Below are 17583 nucleotides of genomic sequence, written 5' to 3'. Positions count from 1 at the left end.
TTAAGGAAGAAGTTTGGTTTGTTAAACAAAAGTCACTTAAATTTATTATTCTTTTGTTCTTTATTTATTTATTTGTTTCTAACAACTAACTATTCATCACTTTTGTACATTAGAATACCATTAAACTGGTGTTGGAATTTATTCCACAAAACCGAGATGGTATTCAAAGGTACTTAATAATTATGTAATAAGGGATTGCTTCAATACCATTGTACCAGCGTTAGAATTTATTCTAACAAAGTCGAGATGGGGCAAAGAAAGAATAACTCATTCACAAGATTATTAAGAAGTAAGTTGTAACTGGAATATTTTTGAAACCATTATTCCGGCGTTGGAATTTATTTCAACAAAGCTGAGATGGCGAACAAAGAATAAAACCGAATTTACTTACTTAATCAAATAAAAAGGAAAACACACCAAGGAAGAGCAATTCTGCTTTCAACAAATTGGCACTACTGCCGGAACGATTTGTTGAGAGGGGAAAAATAAACCTCTCCAATAAAATTCTTTCAACATCTAGTATAAGATCATATATAAACATTGTACCAGTAATCAACAAGATTTAGCCATTTGCATCAATGTCACACTTCTTTCTTCTGTACGTGTCTTACTGGGTGCATATAGTAAAATAAGAGGTAAAAATTGTTTGGTAGTATATGTTGGACACGACCACACTGAGAGTATTTGATCACCACAAAGTTCTATTGTTAATAGGATTTGGGAAAGTGGAGAGCAATAAGAACAATACTATATTTTGAATCAAAACCTTGGGCAATCATTTCATTGAGTTATATCATTGTTCCTCTCATATCTAATGTAAGATTTCACACTTTAATAAACTCAACAATCTCATTCATCTCCATCTAAGTGTGGGTATCACATACTTACAAGCCTACTCCCCTTAAGTTCAGTATGTTTCAGCCGAACCATCAGCTCTGATACAATTTGTTGGACCCAACCACATCGGGGAACCTCCAACCACCGGAGAGTTTCATTATTACTACGACATAAGAAGAGTGAAGAATCACAAGTGAGATACCACATATTAAACCAAAATATTAGACTAATGGTTTTACGAGCCTTCTAAACCTTTTTACTTTTCTCTCATATTCAATGTGTGACTTCAAATACTTAAATAAACACAACAACATACTCGACCAGACGGATGATTTTTACACATACTACAAATGTCATACTACGCTATAACTAGAAAATCCATAATCCCAATTGCTACGGGTATTTCGTCCTATTTGTTGAGAAATAATTCCATTTCTAGAAGATAGTTTAAAAGTTGGTTAGTGAAGTTTTCACTTTTAGAAACTTGTTGTAAAGTTGTTAAATCAATTTAGTTTGTTTTTGGTGTTGGCATTGTAAGTTTTAGTTGTTGTTATAAATACACAACAATGTATTGTTCACTTGCTAATTGAATACATACATTCTTGAGGAATATTCACAATCTTAAAGACTCAATCTCTATCTCAACTTTCTCTCATTCTTCTACTCTTCACATTCAATCATCTTCTCCTCTTTTTTTGTCTTCTGCGCTAACATCTGGTATCTAGAGCCAAATTTCATCCCTGGAAAAATCAACATCTCAAAAATGGGCCAAAGCCACTTCCCAACAAATCAACCAATTCTTGATGGGCAAGAACTAGCCTCGGTGGTATGCACGAATGAAGGTAATATTTGGCTATCAAGAAGTGCTTGATATAGTGGCAAATGGAGTCACATCACTAGCTGAAAACCCCACTGAAGAACAAAGAGTGCAACACAAAGAAAACATGAAGAACGATTGCAAGGCATTGTGTTTGATTCATCAATGTGTGGACAATGTCCACTTCAAAAAGATTGTTGGTGCAGTAAACTCATCAGAAGCTTGGACGATTCTGGAGCAAGGGAATGAAGGTGTGGATCAATTAAAGAAGGTACGTCTTCAAACAATGAGAAGACAATTTGAATTGACAAGAATGGAGGATACAGAGAGGGTTGCTGAATTCTTCAACGGAATCACAACCTTGACAAATGCTATGAAGTCGTGTGGTGAGAAGATTCATGATCTCACCATAGTGGAGAAGGTATTATGCACTTTGACTCCCAAATTTGACCACATAGTGGTAGCTATTGAGGAATCAAGGAAATTGGAGAATATGAAAATCGAGGAACTCCAAGGTTCACTTGAAGCTCATGAACAAAGAATAATTGAGCGTTCAGGGGGGAAGATAGAATACCAGACACTTCAAGCTCACACTTTCAGGAGGAAATGGTCATATGGTAGAGGAGGTGATTCAAAAGGAAGAGGTCGTGGGAGAGAAATCAGAGAAAACATAAGAAGTGGGACTCTTGTGTTTGAATCTCCTAGGAGAGGAGGACACAAGGGATCCTATGGAAGCAAGAGAAGGATGGACAAAAGCAAGTCTAAATGCTACAACTGTGGAAGGCTAGGATATTTCTCAAATGAATGTCAATTCCCAGCTCAAACACATGAGACTGAAAAGCAAGGAGATGAGGTCAACATGGCCTAAGGGGAGACATGTGAAGATGAAGTGAGCATCATCTTGATGATGATGAGTGGGACAGAGGAATCAGAAGATGTTGAGATATGGTACCTAGATTCTGGATGCTCTGACCATATGACAGGGCATAGAAGTTGGTTGGTAAATTTTGATCAACAAAGGAAAAGCCAGATCAGATTTGCTGATAATAGAGTCATAGATGTTGAGGGTACAGAGGACATACTAGTAAGAATGAAGAATGGCATCAAGGCAATGATTAAAGATGTCATGTATGTTCCTACCATGAAAACCAATCTGATAAGTATTGGTCAGCTATTAGAAAAGGGGTTCATAATGAATCTACATCAAGGAAGCCTTGAACTATTTGATGCAAGGAATAGAAGAATCCTCAAAACTCCACTATCAGCATATAGAACATTTCAGGTCACTATTGGCACTTGGAAATCCCAATGCTTATCAACTGAATCTCAGACAAATGATTCCTAGTTATGGCACATGAGGTATGGACATCTTAACTTTAGGGAGTTAACTTTACTGCATGGAAGGAACCTAGTTAAGGGTCTACCTCATGTCAAGAATCCTCACACAATATGTGAAAAATGCATCATGAGTAAACAGCATAGGTCTGCATTTGGAACACATGCAGCAAGCAGAGCCAAAGACCTGCTAAATATCATCTACTCAGATGTGTGTGGACCTTTTGAGGTTCCATCTCTTGGAGGAAACAGGTAGTTTGTCTCCTTTGTAGATGCATACAGCAAGAAGCTATAGACATATCCCCTAAGAGCCAAAAGTGAAGTGTTTGAAACTTTTAACGTGTTCCAGGCACTAGTATAAAGGCAGTCAGGAAAACATATCAAATTGTTAAGGACTGGTGGTGGAGGAGAGTTCACTTCAAGAGAAATTGAGGTATTTTGCAAGGAAGAGGGTATAGTCCATGAAGTCACAGCTCCTTACACACCTCAACACAATGGTGTTGCTGAAAGGAGGAACATAACCATCATGAACATGGTTAGAAGCATGATGAAAGGCATCTATCACTTGGTTTTTGGGTTGAGGCAGTAGAGACAGCCACTTATGTGTTAAACTTGTTCCCAACATAGAACTCCACATCAATGGTTCCTGAAGAAGTGTGGACAGGAAGAAAGCCATCAGTTCATCATCTCATGATCTTTGGATCCCTATGCTACACTCACATTCCTGACCAGAAGAGAAGAAAACTAGATGATAAGAGTGAGGCCATGATATTCCTTGGATACCACCCTACAAGTTCTTACAAGCTATATAATCCTAAGACAAAGAAAGTGGTCTACAGCAGAGAAGTGCAATTTGATGAAATGAACCATTGGGAGGAAAACCTGGATCAAAGTGATCAAGCATCTACTAAGGTCTTGATTCCAATAGAACCTACTAAGGAACAAGTAGAGATAACACCAGTTGAAGAAGATGTGCTTGGACATACAACCCAACCAAGCAGAACTGAAAGGGTCAGGGGCTTACCATCAAGACTCAGGGACTATCATGTATTCCCTGACAATGTAATCACTGATGAAGGAGAAATTGTGCACTTAGCAATAATGGCAGCCACTGAACCAGTCAAATTCAAAGATGCCATCAAAGAGAATGTGTGGACAGATGCAATGAATGAAGAGTTGAAGGCTATGGAAAGAAATCATACTTGGGAACTAGTCACTCTACCAAGTGGAAAGAATTCTATAGTAGTAAAATGGGTATATAAGACAAAGCTTAAACTAGATGGCAGCATACCCAAGCACAAAGCAAGATTGGTGGCAAAGGGCTTTATGCAAAAAGAAGGAGAAGACTACTCAGAGGTATTTGCATCGGTGGCTAGATTTGAAACAGTGAGAATCCTAGTGAGTCTAGCTAGTTAGAAAGGATGGAAATTTTAGCAACTTGATGTCAAATCTACGTTTCTCAATGGACCCTTAGAGGAAGAAGTTTACATCCAACAACCTCATGGTTTCCTAGTTTCAGGCCATGAAGATAAAGTACTAAAGTTGAATAAGGCATTGTATGGGATAAAGTAGGCCCCTAGAGCCTGGAATGAAAGGATAGACTCCTTCCTTCAACAAAAAGGATTCAAAAAGTGCATTGTGGAACATAGCATATACATAAAGTCAATTGGTAAGATGGGAATAGTGATCATATGTTTGTTTGTGGATGATCTTCTGATAACATGGAGTAGTTTAGAGGAGATGGAGATGGTGAAGGATAGTCTCAAGCTTGAGTTTGAGATGACTGATTTGGGCCAACTATCCTACTTCCTTGGCGTTGAATTTGTTGAAACAAAGGGTGGATTGGTGATGCATCAGAGAAAGTACATTGGAGAAGTTCTGAACAGATTCAATATGAATCAATGCAATGAGGCACTTACTCCAGTTGAGGGAAATATAAAGCTTGACATATGCGAGCATGAGAAATCAGTTCACAACACTCTTTACAGACAATTGGTGGGTTTCCTGAGATTTATTTGCAATAGTAGACATGAGATCTCATATGATGTAGGCCTTGTTAATAGATTCATGAGTAATCCAAAGGTATCTCATCTAACAGCAGCAAAAAGAATCTTAAGGTATCTAAAAGGGACCATCAACTATAGAATTTTACTTCCAAACCAGAAGGAGAAAAGTGAGCTACACATTACAGCCTACTCTGATTCAGATTGGTGCGGGAACAATGTGGAAATAAGATCTACTTCAGGATCAGTGTTCCTACTCTGTGGAGCCCCTATCTCCTGGAATTCGAAGAAGCAATCAATTGTAGCACTATCCACCTGTGAAGCAGAATATATATCTGCTTGTGGTGCAGCATGTCAAGCTCTCTGGATCTTGTCACTAGTTGCAGATTTTGGTTTGAAAATTGATGAGTTTATAGAGCTGCAAGTAGACAATAAGTCAGTTATTGACTTCGCAAAGAACCATGTATCACATGGACGTAGCAAACATATTGAAACAAAGTTCCATTTTCTAAGGGATCAAGTCAACAAAGGAAGGATCAAGTTGAGGCATTGTAACATAGAATTTCAGCTTGTTGACTTAATGACTAAAGCATTGAAAGGAAGTAGGTTTGAGATGCTTAGAGACATGATAGGTGTGGTAGAATTAGAAGAGGGTTCATCATTCTTAAGAGAATAGGAATTAAGGGGGAGTGTTGAGAAATAATTTCATTTCTAGAAGATAGTTTAAAAGTTAGTTAGTGAAGTTTCCACTTTTAGAAACTTGTTGTAAAGCTGTTAAATCAGTTTAGTTTGTTTTTGCTAGTGGAATTGTAAGCTTTAGTTGTTGTTATAAATACACAACAATTTATTGTTCACTTGTTAATTGAATACATACATTCTTGAGGAATATTCACAATCTTAAAGACTCAATCTCTATCTCAACTTTCTCTCATTCTTCTATTTTTCACATTCAATCATCTTCTCCTCTTTTTCTGTCTTTTGCGCTAATACTATTTACTTTATGATGTCAAAATCGAAAGTGCTTCAAAGCTGGAAAATGATATGTGAATTTTAAAAGTTTGATATTAGTAAAGTCTTCAATGGTTTTTCACATTTATTTTTAGAGAAATGTATATAATAAGTAAGGGACAAAAATAAGAGAAAAAGGTGTATACATTGTCACTATAAGAGATTTTTATATTGTTACTGTATTATTCACCATTGACATCTTATCATTATTAACTCTGAAATAAAAGTAATACAGATGAATGATGTACTAACTGTATATAAACATTTACACTACCATTATACATATATTACATTCTAAACTCGTGGTGAGAAAACTTTGGGTATCTAATTTAAATATATAAAGTCTGAATATCAAACTTGAGCAAAACTTTGGACTTAAAACAAATTGCTATAATAAAAAAAGAGTGTTAAACCTATGCATTGATAGTATAAAGATATATACATAATCATTGTATCATTTATTGTTCATTTTGATTACTTTTTTAAAAGTCAATAATGATTGAAAATGAATGGTGATGATACATTGACAGTGTAAAAACTCTTACACTATTATTGTATACATTTTTTTCTCGTAAAAAATGAGTGCTCATTGTGTATAAAATAATTTAATTATGTAATATTTTTATAATAAAACTTATTACATCGTGAGAACGTAATATATACTTTCATTTTGGGTTTCATTATTTTACTAATTGGAAACTTGAGTCCAATATATTTTTATGGGATGATCTTCATAATGAATGCTAAATAATCTCATACTTTTCTAGTACGAGGTTAGACCATTATACATACTATATGATAATATAAAATTGTGATCATTACAAATAACAAACTATTATTAAATAGAATAATTATAATGGACAATACAACAAATTTTAAAACATATAAGAACAATAGATATTTTTCATTTAGAGATAAATTTAGTTGTATAAATAAAAAAATATTTGAATCCTCCTGGGTCATATCATGGGCCTATGAAAGTGCAAGCTTTACAATCAACTTCAATAATTGAAAATTTTGATTTCCTGTCCGAAATTCATCTTTCATTTTCACTTAATCACTAGTAGTCATTTTCATGAGTAAGGGTTGGGTCGGATGGGTAACACTTGTCCCTGATCTAGTCCTAAATTGAATATTTTTTGAATTCGAACTTAGTCATTGATTCGAAGTCAATCTGATCCTAAATGTCAACTAGTCAATCTTTGAACCAGAATGTGACTTTTAGACCCAATTAAATATATAATGCATACTCATTTTTGATAAATACTTCTCAATATTATTTATTATTATGGATATGTAATTTGACAAATGAAATGATATATGTATATATATTGTTAATCATGTATATATACAAAATTATAGAATTAAATATACTTTTGACCAAATAGAAATCATTACTCTGTACTAATTAAATAGACACATACAAACATGATAAATGGGTGGCGATGGATTGGGTCTGGACGGGTCATGATTGTCCCATATATAGTTACCCAACCCTAAATATTGTCTAGATATAAATTTTGAACTTAAATTCGACCATGGACCTGATCAAACCTAACTATATTTGAACCCAATCATAATTGGGTCAAACTAAGTGAATAAATATGGTTGGGTCCTACTTACCCATACTTCTTACCTTTTAAATAAGCAATGTATCCCAATATGTGTTGTTATCTCACTCGATAAGTATTACTCTTGAGTTTGAACCTTGTAGGAAGGATGGTTATACAACAAAACTTTACATTAATGAATCAACTCCTTATAAGTTTTTCTTTTATAATTTAATAACATTCCATATCAAATTAAAATAATTTGTGACTCATATATATGTAGCCATACGCATTAGGTTTTAGCCTACTCAAATGTACAGGTTATTAATTTTTTATTTATCAATTACTTTATAATATACTTAGAATAAAATATACTACAACAAATTTTGTATTTAATGGAGATTTTTATGTGATTAGCGGAGGTTTGGCATATGTCTTATCATTTCTTTTATAATATTTTAAAATGAAAACTTGTTGAAGGAATAAAAATAAGATATATGCCAAACATAAGTGGGATAAGGAGATAAGTTATCTTCTGACATGAATAGATATTATATATATATATATATATATTGATGGCGTAAGAATTTGTTACACTATTACTACTTCTTCTATTATTTATATTTAATTATGACTTTAAAATACAAGTAATATAAATTCAAATTTCTTTTCATTGATAATGTGTATATATTAAGGATATATATATATATATATATATATATATATATATATATATATATATATATATATATATATATATATATATATAGTGTAATGTTTACACATTGTGGTTGTTGATATAAAGTTTTATATACTCTAAATATATTGTATATTATGTTTTATTTATATTACTTAGTTTAAGAAACAATAATAATTTTTATATGAATATTAAATGATATAATAACAGTGTAAGAAATTCTTATAATATCATACGTCATTTTTTATAAGTATATATAAATATATGCCACATGTATATAAAATAAATATATGTCATATAGATATATATGAGATAGAATTCATTTATTTGAGGAGTAAGTTTTAAAAACTTATTATACATCTTAGTCATTTATTTTATAAAAATCATGATTCATGTGATTTAAATTAGTCAATAGATCTGAACTATTACAAAATTTCTAGAATATCATTCAAGAAAAGAGTATTCTAAAAAAATTAATAGAATTCGAGAAATTATTTCTGTTGAATGATATGCTAAAAAATACTTGGAAAGATGTCTATAAAACCTTTGTACCACAATCTATAAAGAAATCATCCAATGCATCAAGACCCACAACGAAGATCGTATCTATATGATTTTGTACTTTTATATAAATATAATTTGGTTCGTTATTCTAAGAAGTTATTCTATTCTAAGTAGTCAAGAATTTATTATTTTTTAACTTATTTTTGGAGTAATTGTATCGTAGAACATAGTTTCTAGGAATCATCTTTAATGTTTTTGGTCTTTTGGACATCTCTGCACTCAGGTTTAGCATTACTCAAAATTGTAACTCCAAAATTTGAACCTCAACTATAAAAATAAAGTTTGTTAGCAGCATAATTTATCCCACTTATTATAAGGCTATATAATTAACCAACGCCTTTGGGTAGGAACAATCTTCAATTTAAATTTTAACTGTTATTTCTCATTTCTAATCGATTCATTTCTTAAATTAAAATAAATATATTGATAGTAGCCGTTCATCAATTAAATAAAGAATATCAATGAAGAAGACGTGAAAGTTATTATTCGATTGAATTACATCTATTCATAATTTATATCCTAAATCATTTTAATTGTTGTAAATAATATAATTTAGAAGTACTTATTAACTTAAATATCAAATAACTTAAAAATATTTAATCAGTCAAAATGAATAATATATAAAATAACACAATTTTTTGAAAAGTAAAAACTTCAATGAATTTTGGAAAGATTAAAGCCGTAAATCTAGGGGGAAATATTTTAGCTCAGTCATGTAAGGAACCAAAACTTAACTAATTATATTGAGATATAATGTACTTAATGAATTAAAATTTTATTTATTTAATTTTTCTACAAAACTTATCATCTTTTTATTTCTTACCATAGGCACTTAATTAATTCTTGTGCGTATTTCATTTGAATATAATTTTATATTCCAATTATCAATATATATTACCACCGACGGGAGTATTGTGAAAGTTAAATTCAATATGCCTCATGATGTTTTGTATTTTATTTTCCTTACTTGATTACAAAGCCATATGCTTCCTTATATAGAAAAGTTGATTTGCTTGCAGTAGAAGCAATGTGATCAAGAGGAGAATAAAACAAACTAACTAACCAACAAACTTTGCCTAACTAACACAGGGTGAGCTATCTTCTAGAATATATGAGGTGTGCTCATATAAAATACTGTGCCAACTAAGTGCCCATGTGCATAGAACTTTGATCGAGCAAGCCTTGAGGTCTTGGTTGAAACCTGGTGCGCCAAGGTCAGTCAAGCCTTGGTAGAAATCTGGTGTGCATGCCTTGAGGCCTTGGATGAAATCTGGTGCACCAAGGCCAGTCAGGGCCATGCGCCTGACCGTGTGCTGTTGTGCGTCAATGCTGGTATGCATCAGCCTGAGCAAGTCTGGCACGTCAATCTGACCGAGTCTGGTAAGCCTGGCACGAGCAACCTGACCGAGGTGACTATGCTTGGTGCTTGGCGTGGCACGAGCATCCTGACCAAGGTGACTATGCTTGATGCTTAGCATGGCACGAGCATTGTTGTCTCGGTCAAGGGCCTTACCCTGATGCGCTATGGCGCATAAGACTCTGACCGAGTTGTTGGTGTGAGCATGGGGCACATATGCATGTGGCTTGGTTGGCAAGTTATTGTGGGTAGTATTTTGATGTTGAGTATGTTCTAATAGCCCCCCGCAAGCTGGAGCATAGATGTTGATTGTGCCCAGCCTGGAAAGCAAGTAATGGAATGGTGTAGGATCCAGAGCTTTAGTTAGGATATCTGCTGTTTGTTGAGTTGTTTGGATAGGAAGGAAGTGGAAGAGCTTGTTTTGGAGCCGTTCTCGAACCACATGGCAGTCAATATCTATGTGCTTAGTTCTTTCATGAAAGACAGAATTTGCAGCAATATATCGAGCTGAATTATTATCACAATATAAGAGGGCGGGTTGAGTGAAATGTACCTTGAAATTGGTGAGCAAATAAGTGAACCATTGGATCTCACATGAGGTGGAAGCTAATGCTCTGTATTCTGCTTCAGAAGAGGAACGAGCCACAGTGGTTTGCTTTTTGGATTTCCAAGAGACTAAGGAGTCACCAACAAAAACACAAGAGCCAGTGATGGATTTGCGTGAGTCAATGCAGGCTGCCCAATCCGAATCACTGAAGGCCTTGAGCTGAAGAGCTGATGTGGTGGAGTAAAATAATCCTTGTCCAGGGCTTCCTTTGATGTATCTGAGAACACGAGTAAGAGCTTGTTGGTGAGTGATGGTTGGTTGTGCCATGAATTGACTTAGTTTTTGTACAACATAGTTGATATCTGGTCTTGTGTTGGTCAGGTATAGGAGTCTGCCTACCAATCTTCTGTATGTTGTTGGATCATAGTGAGGAGTTGATGTGTCTTGCTGTAGCTTGGTGGTCTTCACAATGGGTGTTGGTGTTGGTTTTGAGGCTAGGAAGCCAGTATCTGCAAGAATATCAAGTGCATATTTTCTTTGGCACAAGGTGATGCCTTGTGTGGATCTAGCAATTTCTAGGCCTAAGAAGTATTTGATTGGGCCTAGATCTTTAATTTTAAAGTGAGTGTCCAAGCATAATTTGACCAAATCAATTTCTTTTTTATTGTTACCAACTAACACCAAGTCATCAACATATATGAGTAAGGCAGTAAAGACAGATTTAGAAGCCTTAGTAAACAAAGAGTGGTCATGGTGAGATTGTGTGTAGCCAAGGGATAGTAAGCATTTGGTTAACCTAGTGAACCATTGTCTTCCAGCTTGTTTTAAACCATAGAGGGACTTGTGGAGTTTACAAACCTTGTTTGGGTTTGTACATGTGACACCCTGAGGAATGGACATATAAACTTCCTCATGTAAGTCACCATGTAGGAAGGCATTGTTGACATCCAATTGATGCACAAGCCAATTTTGTGAGGCTGCAATGGCTAAGAGGAGCCTTACTGTGGTTAGTTTAATGACTGGTGCAAAAGTGTCAAAGTAATCAAGTCCCTTTGTTTGGTTATATCCTTTGGCAACCAATCTTGCCTTGTATCTTTCAATGGTGCCATCAGATTTGTACTTAATCTTGTAAACCCACTTGGACCCTATAGGGGTCTTTTCAGGTGGTAAGTCAACTATGCTCTAAGTTATATTTATCTCAAGGGCATTTAATTCATGTTGTATAGCTACTATCCAATGATGGTGCTTGACTGCTTGGTAGTAGTGTTTAGGTTCTATATTGGACTGAACAGATAATATATGCTTTAGATAACTAGGTGAAACTGTGTTATAGGAGAGGACAGTGGATAAAGGATGGCTAGCCTTGGTGTGCTTGGTTTAAGTATGGCTAGGGGATAGGAGATTGCGGTGGAAGTCATGTAGGTAGGCAGGGGCACTTCTATTTCTCTGAGATCTTCTAACAGGATTGTTGGTGGCCTCAGAGTTAGTGGGGGTGTCAAGGGTGTGATTAGGACTATTTGACTCTAAGGACAGGTTGTTAGCTTGTTGATCTGTTGTGTCATGGAACCTTGGACTCTGGTGTAGAAGGGCAAAGTCATCACTCTCTATTGGTGTGATGGTGAGGTCCCTAGTCTGTTTGGTGTTATAAGGAAAGATGTGTTCATGAAATATTACATGCCGAGAAATAAAGATTTCTCTGTTTCTTAGATCAAAGAGTATGTATCCTTTTGTGTTGTCTTTAAATCCAAGGAATATGCGCTTTCGGGCCCTAGGGTCAAGCTTAGTCCTATGTTGAGCTAGGGTGCTAGCAAAGCACAGAGAGCCAAAGACTCTCAGATCTTGTAGGTTGGGTAGTTTATCATTGAGAAGTTCAAATGGTGACTTGTGCTGTAGGTTTGGGGTTGGTAATCTATTTATAAGGTAGACTGCATGATGGACAGCATAAGACCAAAAGGTTTTAGGGAGCTTTGATTGGAAGAGTAAGGCCCTTGCCACATTTAGTATATGTCTATGTTTCCTCTCCACAACCGAGTTCTGCTGAGGGGTTTCTACACAGGATGTTTGATGCATTATTCCTTTCTCCATAAAGAAACTAGGGGTGTTGAATTCAACACCATTATCTGTCCTAATAACTTTGATCAGTTTCCCAAATTGAGTGTGAGCCATTTGGACAAAGGCATACATAAGATGTCTAGCTTCTACTTTAGATTTCATAAGGAACAAGCAAGTGTGTCTAGTGTGATCATCAACAACAGTAAGAAAGTACCTATGGCCATGTATAGAAATGTTTGCTATGGGCCCCCAAATGTCCATATGGACAGCATCAGAGGCATATGAACATCTACGCATATTATTTGGAAAAGAAAGCTTAGCTTGTTTACCCAAGTGGCAGAAATCACATACAAGATTATGTTTACAGTCTATATAGCTAAAAGTTTTGCATGCAGAGTTAAGTATGTTCATTGAAGGATGGCCTAGCCTAAAGTGCCACAAGTCAAAAAAAGGCAAAGTATTTAAAGTATTCACATCATGCACTATATCCAAGCTATCCTTAAGGTCTCTCCTAAGTATGTAAAGCCCATTAATAACATCAGCATGCCCAATCATCCTCAAGGTAGTCATATCCTGGATAGAGCAATTTAAGTCATCAAATATTAGTTTACAGTGTAATGAGGACACTAGCTTGTGCACTGAGACCAGGTTATATTTAAAAGGTAGGCACATACAATACATTGTGTAAGGCCAGTGACTCAGAGAAGATTATTGTACCTGATATCTTGGTTTGAATAGTGGTTCCATTAGGCAAGTTTATAGTGATAGGCCTTATGTGCTTGAAGGTGTTAAATTTTGATAAGGAGGGGCACACGTGATCAGTGGCCCCTGTGTCAAGTATCCATTGATCATTCATACTTGAGGGTTCGTGATGTTCTTGGGCAGGTCTGCTTTGAGAGTCAGTGTTTGCCATGATGCTAAGTTGATTCACATTATGTCCATTCCCTGTTCCAGTGTTTGTTCCAATGCTTTTGAAGAGTGATTCCAATTGAGCATATTGCTCTGGCCCAAAGTTAAAGCCTGTGTTCCTTGTATCAGAGGTTGGTGCTTGATTCTTTTCACTTTTGTCTGGGTTCATGTCTTGAGTTGTTGTTACATTGACTGATCCACTATCTTGTCTTGATCTTCCTTGAGGTGTGTTTGGAGGAAAGCCATGTTTGAAATAGCATGTTTCTATCGTATGCCCGTTCCTCCCACAATAGGTGCATACCTTTTGCCCGCCATTTCTTTGTCCACCAAATCCTCTGTTAGAGCTTCTGCGAAAGCTCCTTCCTCTTCCTTGCATATTACCTCCTCTTTGTCCAGGGAATCTTGATTTCCATTGCTGTGTAGTCTCATTCATGTTGGTGCCAAACTTGTCATTTGAGAAGTTAAGCAGTGCCTTAGAGCTTGTTGGATTGACTTCATCAAAGCGCCTTTCTTGTTGCTGTACCAGTGAGAATGCCTTGTTTATTTGAGGCAATGGCTCCATGAGGAGTATTTGTGCTCTAGTTGCATTGAATTCATCATTTAATCCTTTGAGGAAGCAAATGACATGTTCCACTTCTCTTTGGTCCCTTATGGCTTTTGTTGATCCACAATTGCACTTGACCTCACAAACGCACACAGGTATCATTCTTAAGGACTCTAGTTCCTCCCAAAGTGTTTTCAATTCTGTGTGATATGTTGATATACTCCTGTCCCCTTCTTTCATTGAGTGTAGTTCTTGCAATACATCTGAAATTCTGAAGTAATCTCCCTTTGAGAATCTTTATTTCAAGTTTGCCCACAACTCTTGAGCACTCTCAATGTACATGGTGCTTTGTGCAATCTCCGATGAGAGGGATCTTGTGATCCATGATATGACCATGTTTTTGCATCTATCCCACATGTCATACTCCAAAGATGATTGTGGTGGAGGTGTAATAGAGCCATCAATGAACTTTAGTTTGTTCTTGGTCTTTAGTGCTCTCCTCATGGATCTCATCCATGACTGATAATTTGTTCCTTCAAGTGGTGGTGTGACCAACACAACCCCTGGGTTCTCTCCTGGATGGAGGAAATATGGGCTCTGCACTTCGCTAGTGCTTAAGGTGGTTAGCATGCTTCTTTCTTGCTCCATTGCCAATCAATTCTTGGCTGCTCCTTCTTTCTATTTCGCCTGAATTCTTGGCTATGTCTCCTTTGAATGAGGTGAGTGACAAAGATTTCTACAATCTTGGGTAAACAGAGCCTTCATAGAGAAGGCTCTGATACCATATTGCGAAAGTTAAACTCAATATGCCTCATGATGTTTTGTATTTTATTTTTCTTACTTGATTACAAAGCCATATGCTTCCTTATATAGAAAAGTTGCTTTGCTTGCAGCAGAAGCAATGTGATTAAGAGGAGAATAAAACAAACTAACTAACCAACAAACTTTACCTAACTAACACAGGGTGAGCTATCTTCTAGAATATATGAGGTGTGCCCATATAAAATACACGTGCCAACTAAGTGCCCATGTGCATAGAACTTTGATCGAGCAAGCCTTGAGGTCTTGGTTGAAACCTGGTGCGCCAAGGTCAGTCAAGCCTTGGTAGAAATCTGGTGTGCATGCCTTGAGGCCTTGGTTGAAATCTGGTGCGCCAAGGCCAGTCAGGGCCATGCGCCTGACCGTGTGCTGTTGTGCGCCAATGCTGGTGTGCATCAGCCTGAGCAAGTCTGGCGCGTCAATCTGACCGAGTCTGGTAAGCCTGGCACGAGCAACCTAACCGAGGTGACTATGCTTGATGCTTGGCGTGGCACGAGCATTGTTGTCTCGGTCATGGGCCTTACCCTGATGCGCTATGGCGCATAAGACTCTGATCGAGTTGTTGGTGTGAGCATGGGGCACATATGCATGTGGCTTGGTTGGCAAGTTATTGTGGGTAGTATTTTGATGTTGAGTATGTTCCAATAGGGAGAACATATGTAGCTACATCATGATAGCTTTCATGTTTTATTAATTATCTTGGTGTGAGGAGATAATTTCTCTCCTTACACCAGTTAGGCATTGACATATAACTACTTTTTACTTATTTTTAAAATAAAATAAAAAATAAAATGTAAAATATCACACGTGTCAGTTAATAAGTGGGTGTGAGAAGATAATTTATTTCTCACACCAGGAGATACATTATCCTTTTTATTAAATGAAGGTTACCTATCTCAAGTCATATCTCAAATTAGTTCTAAACTTTGTTTCCCACCAATAATAATAAAGTAAAAACAAAAAATAATAAATTATAAATTTTTTACTTAAAATAACAAATTTTTATTGATGCTCGATTAATTTTGAGATAAAAGCTCCTCATTTTATTTCATCAATGTTTAATTAAAATTAATGGCCTCATATTACCATTTGAAATTGAAGTGTAATATCATGTACCATTAGAATAAAAGATTATACGACATAATTAATATATTATTCATTTATATTAGTTATATTTAAAACTTAATAATAATTAAATATGAATAATGGATGATGTAGTAATAGTGTAATTATTTGTTTGACATATGTTCATATGTCATTTTCTCTTTAAATTAAAGCAACATAACTAATCATATAATGACCAAGAAAACTTCATTATGTAATACCTAATGGCTAGCTGGCTCTGGAGATTTGTAGATTTGATTCAATGTGCTTAGTCAAATAATATTCGGTAGATTTGAGTCATTTGACCTAGTTTTGGGATAATATTGGAACAAAAGTCATATGGTTGCCAAACTATTTTACATACGTGGTTTAATGAGTAGGGACAAAAGGTGGCTTCCATAAATATTATTAGTTTAAGAGATCAATAAAATAAGTCTCAATCCCATTTTTCTTCCACACCATTAAATTAAACAGGTAATACTTGACATCTCTCTTCCTTTTATGAACGTCTAACTCTTTTAAGTTTAACAGAGAAATATTCTCCGGTTTTTTTATTCTCCTAACTAGCCATTAATGTGAATGATCACTTCACCATAAAGACCGGTAAAATAATAAAGAAAAATGTATGCATTTACAGTATATAAATTTGATATATCGTCACTACATCATCAACTATTTAATTTTAATCACTCTTGATTGTTTAAAAAAGTAATACAAATGAATATTCTATGATGTACTGAATGTTATAAATCTTTATACAGACAATGCATAGATATAACACTCAAAATAATATACAAGTAATTTCATATAGATTACCACTGCAGAAAATCGATTTTCCAAGTTTTCCCACCAAAAGAATAAGTTGTATTAAATACTCGTATAAACCCATTCTACTGCTTGATGTACTTGTGTTGGGTCGAATTATATAATATAATCTCAACAATAATGCACAAGATGTTTGCATTTACAAAGATCTATGTGTGACGTTCCATTCATGCATGCATGTGCATATGTTAGTAGGTTTACTTCTACTTATTGATTAAATTACTAGTAACAAGCAGCATGAATAAATATAGGTTACATGGTATATAAGAGCATTTTTACTATAGCAGAAATGCAAGGGAACTAATTACTATCTCCGAATTTTTATAAGACACAATTTTATGTAGATTAAGTAATGTGTAAATATTATTACTTTTTTCAATCATTTTATCACATTTATCAAAAATTGTTATTTATTAATGGAAATAAAACATTTTTCCTCTACTAAAATTATTTGAGTAAATAAGAATATTTTTATAATAAATTCATTTAAGTTAAAAAAGTATCCTTATAGATAAAATCAAAGATCCTATAAAAAAGATCAAATGTGGTATTAGAAACCAACAAGGTGTTGGTCTAGTGGGGTAAGGCCCCACTGAATTTCTAAGGTTAAGGGTT

At 35.1% G+C, this 17583-nt stretch overlaps 1 protein-coding gene across 1 annotated transcript; it reads left to right on the top strand.

Annotated features, from left to right (window-relative positions):
* Positions 1-1673: 1673 nt before the first annotated feature.
* Positions 1674-2522, top strand: LOC109341170. Its single transcript, XM_019579009.1, has one exon. The coding sequence runs from the start codon at positions 1674-1676 to the stop codon at positions 2520-2522; it is 849 nt and encodes a 282-aa protein (XP_019434554.1).
* The last annotated feature ends 15061 nt before the right edge of the window (positions 2523-17583 follow it).

Source organism: Lupinus angustifolius, unplaced genomic scaffold (assembly GCF_001865875.1).
Source record: "Lupinus angustifolius cultivar Tanjil unplaced genomic scaffold, LupAngTanjil_v1.0 Scaffold_385, whole genome shotgun sequence".
Lineage (NCBI taxonomy): Eukaryota > Viridiplantae > Streptophyta > Magnoliopsida > Fabales > Fabaceae > Lupinus > Lupinus angustifolius.
This window is presented reverse-complemented; position numbering and strand designations above follow the sequence as displayed.